The 19,941-nt window shown below is 36.5% G+C and overlaps 1 protein-coding gene across 5 annotated transcripts in view; it reads right to left on the reverse strand.

Moving 5' to 3' along the window:
* The window catches only part of CDK14 (cyclin dependent kinase 14), a 319,768-nt gene that overhangs the window by 63,912 nt on the left and 235,915 nt on the right, over nucleotides 1-19,941 (reverse strand). For all 5 annotated transcript variants that reach the window (XM_010399183.3, XM_010399186.3, XM_010399187.4 and 2 more), the window contains 2 exons: nucleotides 4,443-4,582; nucleotides 202-348 (listed from right to left, as the gene is read on the reverse strand). In XM_010399183.3, coding sequence (XP_010397485.1) covers nucleotides 233-348; nucleotides 4,443-4,582 — 256 coding nt within the window. In that variant the 3' untranslated portion in view covers nucleotides 202-232. The remainder of the gene's footprint in view (nucleotides 1-201; nucleotides 349-4,442; nucleotides 4,583-19,941) is intronic.

Consider the following 19,941-nt stretch of genomic DNA (forward strand, 5'->3'; position numbering starts at 1 on the left):
GTGCCAACTTCTGCAATATTTTCAACCTGTCAGTGGCACTCATTCCTGCTCAGAACTTACACTCTTCATATGGACTGTAAAACTGTGAAAACAGAGTATCAGCCTGCACATGGGCATGTGCAGTCGAGTTTTGTATTTTGTTTCTCTAAAGATAACTAAAGAGCATTTTCAAATATATCCTTTCCAATAACCATGCCTTACCTGCATTATCAGTTGTGAACATAGGTATTCTTCAATGTTTGCTGTTTGATAGACCTTTGCCATAACTATTGTTTTTTCCAAAGGCTCTCATGCTTTCTCCAGTCTCTGGCTGTAGTCTTACATTCGGTACAGTAAAAATAGAAGACACTGTAAGAAAGAGTCTCAGTTCAGAAACTGTGATTTCTTTTTTGCAGTAAAAGCAGTAATTTAAAAATAATTATTTAATATATATGGCAAACACAACACAGTAGATATATGCAGCTTTTACATATACCAACTATTTCTGCAAGTAAGCACTGTACAAATTCTTAATGGAAAGAAGCTGAATGCATCATGATGGAAGTTGTGTGATGCAAATATTCTTAACTGTATGCATCTTCAAAAATATCTGTTTCCAGACTCTGTGTGTTTATTTGTGCTCTACACCACTATACAATTAATAACTTCCACTTTCAAATTTCTGCTGAGAGAACTTAGAAATAAATAAGAAGGTAAAACATGCAGCAAGGTTTTTCAATAATTTGATATCACATATTACATCTTCAGAATCTTGATATCAGATTCAATTCAGTAGAACTGAACTATCTTGTTTGACTTTCTTTTTTGAATTACTAAAGACAACTAGGCTTGTTAAAAATATCCCAACAACTCAAAAGTCTTTTACGTGAAGCAATCCCCTTTTGCATGAGCTAGAAAAACCTTGACAACTTCAATGTCACACCAGGCAACCAATTATTAGGAGTCATGATGATAATAATCACAGGAATCAAACTGCAAATGGTTAAGGACTCACACATTGATAATATGAAAACGCATTTCTACTTAGGATGCCTCAATCTGATGGGGAAAATCAATGACTTTAAATATATCCTGAAAACAAACCTCCATATAACAATATCCTCAAGAGAGCTGCCACTGCATGATTCCATAAGGAAATGTTAAAGAACTAATCAGAGATGTAAGAGTTTTCTTTTTTGCACTAACAGCTGGCATACCTGTAAGTTTTTGGAACTACTTTTTCATCTATATGTCTTTAAAAAAACTGGCTGTTGCTTTATGCACAGACCTTCCCACTGTAGTTTGACATCTCAACTTGCATTTCTTATTCTGCTATCCTCAGTAACACACATTGTTACACAATTGTTACACGTTACATTGTTACACATGGCAGATATTCTATGCAAATAAATGAATATGAGCTCTCAAATATGAAAGTAGAAAAGTGGGAGGACTGATCTTTTTTTTATATATATATAGAAAATAACAAGTAGACATATTTAGTAAAAAGGATTAATCCATAGATTACTGCTCAGTTTTGAGATGAATGAAAGTTATGCTGCATTATAAATTGCATTGTATTCCTAGACAAGGTTTTTTTAGCAGAACAGCACTACTCTTACATTTTTAATTTACTATTTGCAAAAACTGAAAGCGGCTACCTTTTAGACAGAGCTTATCTGGAAATTGAACTTCCAACCCAAATGAAATTATGCCTTGACTTGAAACTAAACCAAGTAAAAAAAGCAAAATCGTCCTTCTCACATAAACTAACTTTGCACACATTTTTAAAATAAACACCATTAAAAAATTATACTGTAAAGTATTACATAGAATACAAATACACAGTACTAAAGGTCAAAACCCAAACAGAAAGTCAAACACTTCATTTTTACTTTTTCAGTGTAGGCAGAGTCACCATACTTTTGTGAAATAGTGTGATTCCAAGGAAACAATTTTATGATGGAAAATCATTTGACTGATCCATTCTATTTGCCTTTCTACCCACATATGAGTCTTTCCCTGGTTTTTAGCGCTAAATCCCCAAATTTGCGATTCACCATTAGGACCAAATTGGACAAAATATGATGAATACTATTCACTTCAGAGACTTGCAAAATCACAGTGGTGTCCGAATTAGAAAGCAGTAACTTTGTTTGTACATAAAGACTCAATATGTTTATAACTATATTTCATTAACTATCAGTAGTGTTTCTTGATGTAAAATATTAGCACAGAGAACTAGAATCACAAAAACTGGTAATTTCACTACACAGTAAACATTTTCCCAACTCTCCAAAGTATATAAGCTCTTTGTTTTGTAAATATGTTTACAAGTATATCCAAGTCATACTAAATAGAAATGATTGTAGTATTTGATACTGGGATTGTCCTTTCTTGCATCTGGATTTATGCTTCACAATGATTATCTACTAGACACAGAAATAGTCTTTCTGTAACTCAAATTTTTACTGGAGGCATTTAGAAGAACCTTGCTTTAAAATATAATGATTTTTCATCTTTATTCTCCCCCCTTCAAAAGGTTTCACTGCTCCTGATGTTTAACGTTATGCAAAGACGTGTTTCTGCCAATGAATATCGCCTTATGGTTATGCTTCTGCAAATAACCTGCTGTGAGCTGATAAAAGGATTAATGCAGCCAAAATTCTTAATCTGTGAAATTACAAATTAAATTCTCATATTAAAAATACCACCCTGAGGTATTTTTTGTGGTTTTAATTCCCCTCTGGTGTTCTGCATACATTGTGCTTGTTAATGACTAGGACGAGACTGTCTCTGTTGGCAGCCTGCTGCAGAGTGATAATGTGTAGGCATTTACTTCACTGATAGAACTGGATTTAACCACTGACTGATAAACTAAGTGGCAAGTGGGTAATAAGTCCATATTAACAGAAAAGTACTACTGCAGAATTCAGAATTCAAAATCCTGGCTAGACTAAATCACACAGTCAGAAGGATTGAGATGTCACCACTGCAGAGTGATTTTTGTTTTCCATTTAGTGGAAATAGGATAAATGAACTGGCATTCTTGATGTTTCATTAGTCCTGAAGAAAAGAATCTCTTTGCATCAGTTTCTGCAAAGGCAGACTTTCAACAGCAGCATTAATTTACACTGAACCTTTAAATTTTCTCCTTATCAAGTACCACAGTCAGCAAACTGAGTAGTTGGTCACCATGGCAGAGGAGGAAACTGGGGATCTTTTTGCAGAGCAAGAACACAGTCTATGACAGTGATGGACAGAAATTATTGGTGCTATTTTGATTTTAATGTTCATATTCCACAAATGGGAGAGTACTCTTTAGTGCAGAGCTGGGAGTAGGGTACTTGGACAGCGAAGCCACGGAACCATCTCAAAGTATGACTACTACAGTTGTTAAGGATGGAAAAGATAAACTTTAGGAAGACAAAAGTTTTTGTACCAACACTGCCGTAAACATATTCTATTGTGGATGAATATTCAGAAAGAGAGCTTAGATTTTAGAAGCAAACTTTTAAATCAGCTGTAGTTACACACGCATTGTTCCATTGCTGCATCTCTGAATTTTCTGCCTTGAGGTACTGGGTGTAGATCTTTTGCATGTTTGAAAACAGAAAAGAACATACAGTGCTGTAATGCAAGCATGCATCTCTTCACCATACTGAGTTAAAGCAAAATGCTGACCGTTATTCATTTGTGAAACCTTTTTTTAATAACAGAACCTTCTCTGAATAAAAAATATCGTTCATTATACTACCTTTTTCCCCGAATAAATATTGTGGTTTTAACACTGAAAAACAACATGCAGACATATGATATAAATGATTTAAAATTACTAAAAAGATAATTGACAGTATACACGATGATAGGAACATTTCTGCCAAGTCAACTGGAATGCATTCTGTTTAATAAAAGAAGCAAAAGGATGTATGTAAATAGTGAAAGCATTCTTAGTTAAGAACATCATCTGTCATCCTCTTCGTACACAGTCTAATTCAGCAAGTTAACTGATTGTTTACTTTGTGTTTCTCAGACTTCTGAATGCTGAGTCCTTTCTTAAAGGTTACTGTTACAACACAGAGATTCTGTGAACCAAACACAGCTGGATTTTTATCCCGTGTGCTGCATCTAGTTAAGAAGTACTGTATAAAGTGAAAAGCACTAAATATGTAAATTGCATTTCTCCTTTTGCTTTATGACAATTCAGAGAGTTCTATTGGCTCCACACATAATCAAATACAAAGATAGCAGGCTGCAGACTGCAGAGCAGAGATAGCAAAAAAAAAAAAACAAACCTGAATCTATTTTGTCCTGCGTCAAGCTATGTAATTTGAATCTACACAATTGTATGTGTGGCTGTGTGTGTCCATGAAGCTGTCTGCATGTGAGGGTTGGCATACACACGTTCATCTGTCTGAACTAGAATCGTTGTTTTTAATCGATTTGGAGGTGGTTATACTCACTGTCAGTTAACTCCCATAGCCGTGGGGGCAGATCACTGAAGTACTCATGGCTCAGAGCTGCCTGTGCTGACAATCTGTTCTTTGGGAAACACTGGAGTAGTTTGGAGGCTAGATCTTCTGCATGGTTCACACAGCTCAGCCTGAAACACAAACAAGAACATTTTTCTGAAAAACAGTATCATTTTTCTGTTTACTAATTCCATCTTCAGTCAGCACAGTTGAAACACCAAGCCTTAATAGCCAGGAGCACTACCAGGAAAGCTATTCCTCTGGTTATGGAGTTGATGAATTATTTCTGTATTGACAGCTCAAAATTTATACAAATTTTACAACTACAGGGCATATAATATGCCATATCACATATGCCCTGCCTAGCATGCTAAAGCATCATGAGCAACAGCATCTTGAAAGCAACTGTTTTGATCCTTCCATTTACATTTTATTGAGCATACTGACAGACTGAAAAATTGCAGTGCTGGAAACAAATGCTTATTACCATCTAAATGCATGAAATCCAAGCTTAAAATAACAGCAACATTCACACAACTTTGTGAAATATCAAATTTTAAAATCTGGTGATGCTTAACATGCAACACATGCATCATGTTTCACAAAGACTTTCAGGAAGTACTGACTTCTTACTTGTTCATATATTCACATGGCAGGGAGTTGGCTCTTCATTAAGTGTTAATGCAACGCAAACATTAAATTTAAGTGAGTTATCTTTTCTAAGCTTCCTACAGAAATCTGAGAAAACTTACTGTTTCACCGGGAGCAAAATCCTTGGGAATATTGTAAGAAAATATAATCTAAAAGTAATAGACTTGAAGGGGAGAGAATAAAATGGTAATCAGCAAGATGTGGCCTGGGTCTAGTAACCTATAGCTGCCTCCTAAATTTCCAAATCCACCAAACTTTTTGTATGAAGTCAAAAAAATATGTGATGAATCTTGTTAACATCATGTTGCTATTATTATTAGGAAACTTCATAAATTCAACCATGCCTTTGCTCAGTAAAGATCTCTCATTGGGTAAATGCTGAAGTCTATAAAAGGTTTTTACCATGGACTGGTTTCCTAAAGCCACTAGATAGTAGACTGCAGTCCAAAATAACATAGCATTTGAAAAAGATTATGTTATCCTCTAAAATCAATAATCCTACAGCTCATTTCATGCAAATATTCATTTTTGTCAGCTCAAGCTGACTTTCCAGAAAAAAAATTCAATAAGATGGATTAAACAGCATTACTCTTTTATTGGGCTGACATGGCATGATTTATATGAATCCGTATAGGCGCAGGTGAAAACTGTCTCTTCAACAGGGAACAGACAACACTGAAAACACTAAATTAAAAAAATAGTTACTACACTGAGAACTTTAAGTTACAAATGTCAGACACAACTTTTTGTCCATGTCCATACTAGAGTCAGTGTCAAAAATAAAAAAATTGAAAGTCAAAAGCATCTCTACTCAATTATGTACTGGCATATGGATTATATGATGATATTTGCAATCATTCAAAAAATATGCCACTGGCTGTCTTTTTAATTTCTAGCAACTGTATGCTAGATAGAAATTTGAATACTGTGCCTATCTGATCTCTTCTTGAGAACTGGCAGGATATGTGTCCAGAAATTACCCAGGGATGAATTGCTTAGGAGTGCTGACCACTTTAAGACATTTATATCTCATCAATAATAATCTTCTTGAATTCCCAGGATTAGATATCAGAATTGCTATTTCAGGTTAAACAGATGCTGAACTCCAGTGTTTCTGATGGGCACTTTTTTTCTGTTTTCATTTCCAGTTTGTGACAAAAGAAAAACATCTTGAATGAGTCATTGCTTATAAATTACATCATAAATTAGAATAATTACAGACAATTTAAACTACCAGATTGTTGCAAATGTTCATTAAACTTTTGTGAAAATTACAGATAATTTCATTACAGAACACAGCAAAATACCAAGACAAAAGGTTATTATTAATGAAGAAAAGGAAAAGGAGGGGCAAATATTCAAGGAGAATTGGTATTAATTCTTCTACACATCCAAAATTTCCATGGAATTTGGTGATGGTGATTATATTGAGTCCATGGAGATTATATTGAGTCTGTGAGGCCTGTCTTGAGTCCTAATGCCCCCTGCACCAATTAATCATTCAGAGGTTCTGTCAAACCATTTCACCAACGTAATTTTTTGCCACAGAGGGAGCTGCGAGCTTTTTAGGAACTGTAGTAAACCTGCTCTGTCTTGAATGAGAACTACTGTTAATTCAGAAAAATGCAGTCACTTAAGTAGTGAAATATTACCCTCCAATATAAGAATTACACCATTCCTTTGCTGATCCACACATATAGTGGAGATGATAATTAAGCAAGGCAAAGCGAAGCAAAAGAAAATAACACTCAAACATGAACAAATTCTGACATGCAGGTGAAATTATGGATGACATCTGTAGCTCCTTGAAGAGAGTGATGTTGACATTTTGACTGTATTAATGGTTACCAGTGTACCTGGCATACTGCTAACATTTTTTTGCAAGAAATTCTGAATAACTAATATAAATTGAAAGTGTTTTGAACAGGAACAGTTTAGAAAGACAAAGCCGCCTTCCCAGTTTAGACACAAAAATTACGTGTTTGCTGAAATCAGTGGAGACACCAAAGATAAACATCAAATAATCAGCAGATTATACATTAACATAATATAAATCCAAGAAAAATATCTAGGGCTGCAAAATGATCACATCAACTAATTAAATAATTATAAATAAAAGAGTCATAATTAGAACTGGTTTTATAATTAATAGAAAGAAGACAATTCATTGCACAGTCTGAAAAAATAGTTTAATCTGCTGTAAGTATTAGATATATCGGCCCTGATCACATTCCAAGTAGTGCTAGGGGTGTGGGGTTGGTGTTAGTTGTTTTTCAGTGCTTTGAAGATCCCAGTTGCTACATTATTAGTATTATGTTTCCAAGCATTTATAGATTTTAATCTCAGAAGGGACCATAACAATCAAATATCACCTCTTGTGTAATACAGGCCAAAGAAGATCCTCCAAGTAACTCTTGGATCAAACCACCACTTTCACCTAGCTCAGCTGTATCTATAAAGTTCTACATTAAAATTCCAATTTTGTTTACAGACCTTTATGCAGCAATGAAAAAATTCTTCTCCAAAACTCGTGTCTTCTGCAAAGGTCACTTCTGGAAATCACTGGGCACCGCAAAAAGCATATGCATGTGGGCTCCTAAGGTTGTCAGTATTAAAAACTGATGCCTCAGTGGAATGCATGACTAATTTTGCTGCTTTGTTTGAAGACAAGCTATTCTTTACTTATGAAAAATGTACTGTATGATCATGTATTAAAATTACATCTGCTACACCAGAATTGTTTGGAAAACCCCATTTAGCACATAACCTCTGTGGTCAGAACGTCAGAAAGATTGCTTTGTTTCTATTTTCTTTTTTTTTTTTTTGCCAATAGTCTCTTTAAAATATCCTCCTTAAAACATTAACAATTTGTCTGATTTAAGTTTGAAACCTGATTCCTCAATAGAGACAAAGGCTAAATTTTCTGATGGGCTTCAGTAGTTAAATACCTAACACAGATGTTAACAAAAAGAACTGAAGAAAAAAAAATATTTCATTTTTAAATACACCTCTTTCAGTACGAGACAGGATGGAATTTCATACAATATGGCTTTGTGTCTAAAACATAATAGCATGTTTTGTCTCACAGCAGTTGGGCCATATAGGAACTTGGCATGCATGATATGGCAAGTCTCAATATTCACGCTTCAGTTACTGTCACACTAATCACTGAGGAATAGTTACTAGCCATGACAGCATACATACTTTCAGAAAATGTGGTGTACAGCAGAATACAGAGAAACCTTTGGCAATGAGCATTAAATAATACATAGATATTGTTTTGAGAAATACTGGGAATATTTTTACACACCTACTCTGATGACATTTGTGAAACACATTGATTTTCAATTTAATCCCAAATGCTATATACAGCATCAGCTCAAGAAAAACAAACACCATATGAACCTGTCTCACTTGAAACTTATATGAATCTGACTAGACTTGAGCAGTTGTAAATCTCATTGGATTACAAGAATTTGATTTAATTTCAGAAAACAGGCTTAAATGTCTTTCTACTGCAGAGGAAGGTCAGTATTTGGTCAAGCAGAACATGACTAAGATCACTGAAGTTTGGTTTAAGCTCTGGAGAAAAAAAAGTTTGGGGCATGTGCAGTGAACTTCTGAACTTGGAGTGATTTGCTTTTAAATGCAATGAAGAAGGCAGTTCAAATTCACATTAATAATTAAGACAAATGGGCATTAAAACAAATGGAGAGAATATGCTGCCTATATGCTCCTAGCAGCACGAGGTAAATACTTCCCAAAGCAAAAATCATTTACTGTGCACATTTTCCATGTGAAGATACGATTCTTGCAGTGTATCATTAATTCATTTCTCGACTGGCATTTATGGCATGGCCTAGAGGAGTGAGGCACCTAATTCCCTTTGGAAATCTCAGCTGGTTCTTTATTCTAAGCAAACTCCTGCAACCTGAAGTGCTGAAAGACAAAACCACAGTTAACCTGAACAATCACAACATTTAGCAGAGTTTAAAGTTTAATGGTATGAAGAGAACTGACAAATTGGTGTAAAACAGGCGGGCCATATGGCAACCCTCATAGCTCATTTCACAGAGGATGCTCTGGTCCCCTCAACAACAGGGCTCCTGTACAGTCCCTGCGGTACCTCACCTCCCAGTGCACTGCCACAATGGCAGTATTCCCCATTTTCACCCACGTCTGCTTGAGGACAGCAATCTTTCCCCCTCATCCCAGGCTTTAGCCTCTCTTAAGTTCTGTACAAAACTGTACAACACCATGTCTGGTAGTTAATACTTCCTTTGAAAATTCATTGTCTTCTAACCAGCTGATACAGAAACGTCCTCATGTGCCTTGATAGTTTATACCTCTGAATATACACGTGATCCTAGTAGCAGCAGCTATGTGAAACACGAATCAGAGCAGGGCCTACCTGAGCAGCATTTCCCTTTTATGCACTCCAACAGCTGTTCTGTTGTTGCCACCATGCCGAGAACACCTACCGTCTTCAAAGCCCTGACGTGCCAGCTCCAGCGTGCAGGAGCCGCTTCCCTAACGTGCCTGGTGTGCCTCCACGGAGCTTTTGTAGAGTTTATTTAGCCATCAAGAAACCACCACAACAAGTGAATGCAAGTTTTGATGTGAGGCTTTTAGCTTTTGATACAGATGAAGGCATAAAGTGGTACCTCAAGACGAGAATCTAACAGAGCAAAGATGTTACCATTTTTTCAGTGTTTTACACAAAGGGTACTGAGGACTAAAACTGATGAACAAAGCGAGACAAAACCATTTGAAGGCTTACTGAAGCAGAGTTTTGCTTGTTGCTGATCAATCACAGAATACAGTATTTGCTCTAGAGTACAATATAGAGGTACTTCAAACCAAACTATACAATAAATGATACAATCAAGCAGAGCCCCTGTGACATCTCACTGTTTGGATTGCACCCCACACCTGCATGGGGATGCCAACAGCGGTCCTGGGTTGTGCAGATTCCTTAAAAAAGGCATGTCTCCAAACACCTGATGCCTCTCTTGCTCTTCCCAAATTGAGATGCTGGCAACAGTTTAGATTCAGAAACACTGAGCTCTCTACATATGCAGGGTGGGAAAATCCAGTCTCCAGGCTCCCTAGGCCATCACTTTAATTGTACTCTTCTAGCTCAGCACCTGAATAAAAGCACAACATCATGCTCTTGGATGAGCTAGGCTGGGACAAAGCCTGCACTAATGTGGCTATACTGCTCCCTTGCTCAGTGCTCCTGTTCAACACTGCACTCCACAGTCTTCAGACCATCATGATTTCCATGGTGGTGTATGAAACCATCTCTTTGGAAATTTAAAAATTAGTTTGATCTTTAGTTTGATTAGTTTGACCTTTAACTATATTACCATATTACAGCATGAGCAGTCTTATTCACTGAAGTACTGAAAACGTGGTCAAAATATTTATTATTACAATAAAAGCCATGACAACCAATGATAAGTATTCACTGATATGGAACAGAGATAAAAATAACAGTGTCAGTGATTGATTCCTTGGCATTGCTGTTAGTGTCGATGTAGCAGAGGTCAGTGCCCCATTTGGAAAGCTGTGAAGGTAAGTTCATTTAGTGCATTCCAGGAAGGTAATAAGAACCCTGGCCTGTCTGAACTAATTCTCACTTGACAGTTGCACAGATGCCGTGAGTTGGAAAACAGCCAAGGTGAATAGCACTTCATGAAAAAAGGTGAACGTAACAAATGACAGTTCTAACAATATACACAACTAGGTTTTCTATTTTAATTAATATAGATTTAGCCCTAGGTATATAATGGCATATACAGATTTTTAAAAGAAACTACTGACCCAGTAGGTAAACCAAAATTACAGTTGCAGCTCCTGAACTTCTCAGAACAGAGAATTAAGATGCTTAAACTGCTCATGAGTCACATTAGGCTTCAGAGACTCATTTTGGTCACACCTAAGCTAGACAATGAAGTGATCCAACCTCACAAGGTGATTCACTTTTGACAACAGCCATTATGCTCAATTACAACTTGATCATTTGTATGTGTCATCACTGAATGCAACTCAAGATAAAAGCTTAGATATGAGTCTATTTCTCCCTGACTCTTTTGCACTAGATTTGATATGTTTTAGTGTCTGTTTCAGATGTGTTACTGTATTTCTTCAACACAACCATGTTTGTGATATCCAGCTTAGAAGGTCTGCTTCACAAAGCAGAACATTAACACCATTACAGAACACACCACTTTTAAAAACTGAATTTGGTTGATGTGATGTTTAAAGGCTAAGCTTAAAGAGTCAATATTATAGCAGATCTAAAAGTATCCTGAGTTTTCTTCTTCTGTATCCTGACAGGCACCCAGGGTAGCTCTTGCTCTGATGCCTCAGAATAAACATGCTGAGTTACAAAACCTTCCAAAGAAAGCAGGCACCAACTATTGACAGCTCTGGTCAGGAAGGTTGCTTATACTGTTCATTGACAATATTGCAGACATTTTTCCTACTTGTTCCTTCCACTTCTGACACAGAGTAAGGTTTACATTTGATGTTTGGCATCTTTTTGCCAGGATAACGTATGCTGGAGCATCAAATGAAGCAAGAAGTATGGAGTCTACATGGTAGACACTAAAGTGAAGAAAAGCTTATTTAAACAGCAACATAAAATATATGTCCAGTGATAACATACCCTAAGGTATTGAGAATGTGGTTTTCTATGATATGATCACATAACTTCCTTAATTCCTAGGAATTCTGAGATTGTGATAGTCCATGCAACATGACTGCTGGGTACAGTGTTTGCTACTGTTTAAAATCAGAATTAACTCATTAAACTAAAAGAAGACTACCTTAAGTAATTCACATTATTTCACTCAGTTTTCAGCAGTTTCTCTTAGATACAGGTATTTCCCAGAAAAAGTATTTCCTAAGAAATTTTAATTAGAATGTGCATTACCATTTTGTCCCAGAAAGAATTTAGCAATTACTTCTTTTTGATTTTACATGCCACCACCAATCAACTATTTTAATTCTTTCAGGATCCCAATTAGGCCAGTATTAAAGATACTAATTATGGAAGACATAGGGCATTACTTACACCACAACAGACCACTACTGAATATGCCAGATTTAAGTTTACTGGAATACCTTTGTTAGCTGTAAGTGCAATTAATGAAGAAAAACAACACAGTGGTGACATCTAGTCAGAAGCTTTTGATTATTTTGAAATTCTTTAAAGGGCGTGAATCTTCTGATCAAGGTGAATGTTTTTTAAAGGCTGTCTTTGTGCACCTCAGCAAGTGGAACAGAATAACCTTGGAAAATAAACAGAGCCAAAAATAATTACTAACACCCCAATCATTTTATGAGCTATTATTTCACCAGAAAATGGAGAAAATATAACTTTAATCCTGAACAAAACTCTTCAAGGTTTATGTTCTCTATAAACCTTTCACTGAGAACTGAAAATATAAGTTAGTAATGCAATAAATGCCCTAACAAATATATCAGATTTTTCACTTAATGCTTTTTACAGGCTTAAACCAAACTGAGTGAAAGAAAATCACCTTTTACAGTCTGACTCTTAAAGGAAGAATGCCTTTCTGTTATGCTTTTTAAAATAAGGCATGGTGAATTTATATCAACTTCAGTGAATCTTGGGGCATGATAAAAGGAAGAAAATATAGCAGTGGAGTAAACATTCCATAGTATTCTTTCTTCACATATTTATTTCCTCACTGGCTGAGCATAAGCCAAAAAAAAAAAAAAAAAAAAAAAAAGGAAGGAATAACCCCCCACCATAGAAATAGCTGAAATAAACCTTTGGCACACAATGCAGTCTGTGCTTTTCCTCATCCCACCCTCGACAACCTGAATTGCTTCTCTCCAAATAAATCCATGCAAAAGATATTCTGAAGAAAAAGAAACAAAAACAAACTCTGAATTTCAAATTTGTTAAGTGGGTGCACCCATTAGGGACGTAAACAAAGTCTTCCTTATTTTCCCTTATCCAGCTGTCTTTCTGGACCTATTGCCTTTAGAAAACAAACAAAACAAAGACAGAACTAAGTGCTAGTAAATAAACATTAATATTGCTCTACGAATCCCTGCCCTCTTGCCTGATATTTTATCATCTTGGGTTTGAGAAGTTTTAATTTCATTCTAATGTAAATAAGAACTGGTCTGTTTGCTCAGTACTTCAACAAGAATTTGCTACAAGGTTTGCAACATGCAGGCAGTGCCCCGAGAAATGTGACCTTGCTTTAGTCAGTGAAGCCAAAGATCATTTATCACTGTTAACCTACAAATCTGTCTTGCTGGGGCCTCAGATCCATCAAGCACTTGGAAGCAGCTACTTGTCCTGTCCTCCCACCGCTACCTAAAACATTGGATGGGTCTGATCTTTTCTATTACTGTATACCTCTCAGCTAATAAAATATATTTTTGTGGATATGGAACTAACAGGAGTACTTTGTATTTATTTATACAGCTCATTAAAGGCAGATAGAGATTTGGAATGCCCCAAGCCTGGAAAGCTCAGGAAGACAGACCCCAGGCATATGCATGTATTTATGCAGATGAGTTGCCTGGCTGAACCCAATGAGACTGAGCAATTATGTAAAAGCAGGCATCCCGGTCCTTTTGCAACTATACTCCTAAGCTAAAACACAACAGGGAAATGATGCAGGACTAGTAAACTCTGAGAGGAGGAGACTGAAATGGTTGTAATGAGAGCATATGGGCAATATATTCAAGCTATGCAGTCAAGAATACTTTATTATGTATTATTATGTCTGTATTTAGACAGACTTACATCACATAGGACTATCTGCAGCTCCCTGACCCTCAAGCATTTGGTTCACGTGATGTCAGGAGAGAGCACAGAATAGGACACCACACTCACACCAGCACTGCCTTGTAGAAAGTACCATTCCTTCTCCAGATCCACTCTCCCAATTCAGAACACCACTTTCTCTTTACATTAATGGAGACAGAAACTTTCTAAAGAGAACATTAGGTCCTCTTTGAGCAGGGAGAACCAGTCAGACTGAGAATCCAGTGACTGACACCAAAGGCAGTAATACTTGTTAAGAGACAAATATGCTTGTGTTAATGTATGAATTGACTTTGAACTTGAACAGGGGAAAAAAACCTAGGTTTCCTAGGCAGGGACCACCTTGGAAGGAGAAAACAGTGAACTCTCTAGTATGCAGTTTGGAGAAAATGTAACATTATTTCCCACTGATTTTTTTAAAAGAGTGAAACCTTTCATATCCACACATACCTATATTGAAATGTCAGTTTATAAAGTTGTTTGAATTTAACACAAGCATTTATGCCTTTTTAACTATAAACACCTTGGAGGTGAATCAGCAAGTCACAAACTCCATCTATTTTAACTACCAATTACTGAAATATGTATATCTTCAGTGCCTGTACTTACATATGTGTGAGGATGCAGTGCTACCTGACACTCAGAAATTGGCTTGCTGTAGGGAAGAACTCAACCCTGAACTATTTTTGCAAATCCTATCCTGTCAAAGTATCATGAAAGAGAGACAGCTAAGCAGGGAGTTACTGCTATTTAGGCATAAATCAGCATAGGTGATTTAAGAACTAAAATCAAAATTGATATCTATAGTAGTGACCACTAAAGGTCAGATTTCCCAAAGAGCCAACTCTCACTTAAAATTGACTGCCAGCTGAGCTCAGGCGACTTCTAGCAACCCAAAAAAGCAGGTGGATCTTCAAAAGATACTGCACACATGGAATTGTGGAATCCATGGAGCTCTGGTCATGTGTGCTGTCATTGAATTCGATGGGCAGGTAAATAAACATCTGGGTCTCATCTTATGGTGTTAAATGAACATCAAGCTTTTGCAAAAGCAGATATTTGAGGCAGACAAGTTCTAGCAGGTTCCAAACTGAGAACAAGAAGCCTGGAGTCAAGGACCACAAACAACTGATAAATTCACTATCTGGGCATAAGCCCATCTGATTCCCAGAAAGGAAAGCGGGAGTCTGACTGAACTATCAAGGGGACAGGAGAAGTCTTAAATATGAGAAAGGGATCACTGACATAAAAATAGGGAGTAAGAGCTTTGTGAAGGAAGAGAAGAAGAGGCAAAATTTTGGAGGATTTTGAAAATACGGGGCTCAAAAATGAGGGAGTGAAAGAGCCAGTGTTGGGATGAGACTTAAACAATACAAAAAAAAAAAAAAATTGAATTTACTGGTTGCTTTTTTTATGATCTGAAGAAGGATGTTGATCAGGAGAGGACATAAGAAGTAGATTATGATAATCAAGATCAGAGTGACAAAGTTGGTTGGGGAAGACAAAAAAGTATCTTGGAAAAGCTGGAAAGAAAAAAAGGTAAAATGTATGTATCATTCTGGATGCACAGGATAGGGATATTTCTTATTTTTCCTTTCCTAAGGCTTCAGGCCTAAGTGACAAAGAACACTGGCAGCACAGTGTGAGTAGGAAACTTCACTGGGAATATGCTCAGGTGTGCACAGGGAATGGTAAGAATCTCTCCATTGAAGCCTTATTGCTGAATTGAGCAGGGCTAGGGAAAGAGCCTGACTGCTCAACTATTGAGTGGCCAGATTACCCCCGGATTATCTGGCCCATGTCAACTAGCATGCTCCAAACTCACTCCTGGACACAGTCCAGGCAACAACTCGTGCCAGAGACCATTCCCAAAAGGCAGCAGGTATTATGCTCTTACAAGCAAGGTATGCCATATATTACACTAGAAAACATGATTCCTATGGTCTGCAACATGAGTCTTACTTTATTCCAGAAATTTTGATTTAAAAACCTAATGCTGAACAACCCCAAAATAATAACTGCACCTGCAGCTGCATGGGGACCACATAAAGCCCACAGGAGATGCATGCCCAAGTGTTACTTAGCACAGCTGTAGCCAAGGTCTGCCACATGGCCTCGGGGCCAGCATATAGTCCCTGGCTCTGCTTTAGTTTGCAGTACAGATGTGAGCTGTAGCTGACAGAAAAATGATATTCACAAAACACTATCTGTCAACATTTCAGGAAAATTCATGCCCTCATGGTTGCCGAATAAAGCTTGACTCAAGGGCACTGTAAGGATCAAATATGAAAGAAATAAAAGGAATGTAACAGTATTCTGCAAAAGTCATAATGCTGAAGGAAGGCCAATAATGATCCAGAGCATGATTTTTTTATGTCAGGGTGGTGAAATTAGTTTGAGGCACACTAAAAGTATATAGTAATAAACAGAACTTTAAAACTACTACGAAATCTAACCAAAGAAGGCAATGCAAAAGTGATGGTCCATTCTTAACATTTAATGATGTTGGAGTGAAAAGCATAAATTTAACCTACTTTTACAAGATTTCCTTACCACAGACCACGGATATCCAAATATCCATACCACAGACATCCAAACGGGATCAATATTTTAAAACCATTCTGTATTCCCAAACAATAGGAACAAAAAAGCAAACAATACATTTATGAGAACGTGACAAAAGGAAAAATTTTACTTTTTCAATTTAAATTCTTCGCAGTAAGATTCTGAGTTTAGAAACCCAACATGAAAAATTAGATCCTTTTTTCAGTTGTATTTTCAGCCTCCTATTGCAGCAGTGATCATAAAACAAACACAGCTGGCATCTTTATTATTTTATTCACTGAAGGATTTAGCTGGACAAACATCACAAAGATGGTGGCTGTTTTCATTGAATTTATGATCAAATATGCTCCAGCGTAAGATCAACTCTGTTACATCAATTATTATGAGATGTGAATAATTTAACAGAAAGTTGTCTATTTGTAAATCAGATCTTACAGATAGAAATTCAGCTGAGGTAGCAGCCAGTGGATATACACTGTATTACAGAATTTAAAAGGATGCAGGCTTTTTGTGAATCACATTTAGTGATAAACATTGTCATTTACATTTTGCTATCTAGTGAGCTGCCAATTCAGGTAAACAATTTCAAAATTTCATTTTAAACTTTAATAAAATTAATCTTTATCAGAGGAGAACTTCACTGATGCTTTTCAAAATTATGGAATATATTTCCTATAAAGGCTTAATTAAAAACAGTAGACAAACTACAATCATCACCATATTTTGAGGTTTTTTTCCATAGATTTTCGCCAGAGTCTGTTGTTCAGCTGAATGCCAGGAGAGTTATAATAATTTTAACACAGAATGTGTGCCTTAGGATACGGGATTGACTCAATGCCTGAAAGAAAAAGGTCAGTTCCCTTTGGAACCACTTGCCTCTTTGCCCTCCAGCAATGACAGGTGCACCAGCCCTGTGCTGAGGCTCGTTATTCACAGTGTGTTGCTGCAGATACATAATCTAACCTCTCTGTTTTAATGCATCAACAGGGTGAGAGTCTCCCATCTTCCCATTTTGACATGGGTCAAGCAGGCATTGAACATATATACATAATGACCGGCTTGCAACCAGCATCTTTCACAAATTATCAAACAATAACTTAAAACTTTCTTAGCCAGGTCATTTAAAGAAATCACTAAATTTGTGTACTAAACTGTTTGGCTAGCAAATAAAGTTATGCAAAAAATCAGTTTTCACCAGTCTCCTACAATGATGTGTGCTTCTGCATCACTAATTAAAAAAAAAAAAAAAGAAGAAAACCTTAATCAAAAAGCAAAAATTCTCGTTTCTCTGTACTATATGGCAGGCAAGACATCAGAAATCTGAAGGCAGAGACATGAAGCAACACAACCAAAAATGCAGGAAAGGAAGTGATTAAGATTTTCTTGAATGAATTCTGAGAGACAGTACCAGGAGATGCTCATGAATGGCAATACCTGAATACCTGTGATCCTACCAGGGAAAAGGCAGTGGTCAAAATTACAATAAAACCCCCACAAGAGATCCTCATAAAAGTCAGTAAAATAAGTATTTGCCTAAGGCAAAGATAATTTACAATGTCGTATCACTGCAGAAATCTTAACTATTGTCATAAGTCTCTGGCTGGCAATGGAGACAAACAGCATGAGTTTTGAGATTGGCTTAAGCCATCTACAGTGGTGACAAAACCCAGGAACATTATTCATATTTTTATTCTTATTGCCTGTCTGCACCATCTCTCAAAATTATCTACATTTCTGAGACCCTAAGATGAGAATCAAAGGAACTGTTCAGTTGAAGAAAAATTATCTGTAATACAGAACAAGCAGCAGAGGATAGTATCAAGCCACATAAGCCAAGAGCAGTTGCTTAGCAGTAAGCACTTTTGAATGCCAACCCAGTTCTCAAGTTGCCTATCATTTTCACTCTCCTTTTGGAAGAATCTTGCCTTTAATGGCTACGTACAAATACTGAGAGAGCCAGCAGTAAGGTCTACTTCATTTATATTACTGCCTTCACAGTATGTCTTCAATTCCTTAGAAAAATATTTTTTAAACACATCTCAGAGACTCAATTTTGTCAGCAATGTCATTATCTGGAGAAGAATTTCAGCAGATAAGCCAACAGTACAGAACTCAAGCAAGAGGGTAGAATTCAGAATGTGAGGATATAATGATGCCTGGTGCCTCTGATCAGAAAGTATTAGACTTCAAACCAAGAAATGAACACAGACACTACGGCAACATATGAGTAACAGACTACCAAAAACATAATTCTGAGAAATTAATGAAACACTGGCATGTAGAAATGCATAAGGAGAAAGAACAGCTGAAGAGTTGATCAGAAAGTACTCAAAAACGTCAATGAAGAACATCTATTGAAAAAAAAATCATACCTGGAAACACCAAATAAACATGTCTATCTGATATACGTCTCAATATCCTAAGGAATTCTTAGGGAATTAGTGAGGATAGCAAACAAATGTAAGGCACCTTTTAAAAGTCTTTCCAGGAATTCTATACAAGAATAGCTAGTTCTCTTTCCTCATTTCTCTTCATAGGCTTATTACTGTAGATATGTTACTGTAATAATACCTAATTTTGCTCTGCATTCTACAGTATGGTACTAGACTTAAAAAAATATAAATATATGCCCATATTTCCTTTCTGGTATTCAAATAAGAGAATCTTGGCAAATATTTGTTGGACATTGACACAGGAAAACACAAAGAAGGGAAATACAGACAACAGAAACGAAAGACAATATGGAAGCAAAATTAGATTTCAGCAGAAATAAGACAGAATGGCAATCAAAAGAAGAGGTGACTAAGGAATAAGACACCAGATAATTTTTTTTTCTTACGTGGACTTAATAATTGGTGGAACAAAACAACAAAAGATAACATTTGCTGCAATTTCTATTAAAAAATCTTGCTCTGTGGACAAGCTCCAAAGAGCTTGGATGTGATACACTATCTCATAGACTGAAAACTGGCAGACAGACTATAAGCAAAGGGTAATGATGAGTGGCAATATGCTGAGTTGGAAGGGAAGTGTCCAGCTGTGTGCCAGAGGGATTAGCGTTAGTCACAGTTTTATTTAACATCTTTATTAATGACCTGGACTAAGGGATACCCTGCATACCGAATCAACCCTTAGATGACACTAAATGCTGAAATCACCACAAAAGACGAAGACATTAGTACAAAGAAACTAACAGTAGTGGGATATGTGGGCAGAAAATCTAAGAACAAGATAGGGCATAGAACACTACAAACAATTATTTCCACAGAAAAATAACCCCAAATATGGATAGGCCCAGAGTTAATAATGCCAACAAACTCTAGTCCAATGCCAGATACTGAATTAAACGTTGCCGAAAACAACAAAGAACATCCATGTATGTTGGGGTGGTATTTTCACTGCTGTCATGGATGGGAAAGGTACAGGGCAGTAACAATGTAATTTTAGTAGTGAAGC

Source organism: Corvus cornix, chromosome 2, assembly GCF_000738735.6.
Source record: "Corvus cornix cornix isolate S_Up_H32 chromosome 2, ASM73873v5, whole genome shotgun sequence".
Classification (NCBI taxonomy): domain Eukaryota; kingdom Metazoa; phylum Chordata; class Aves; order Passeriformes; family Corvidae; genus Corvus; species Corvus cornix.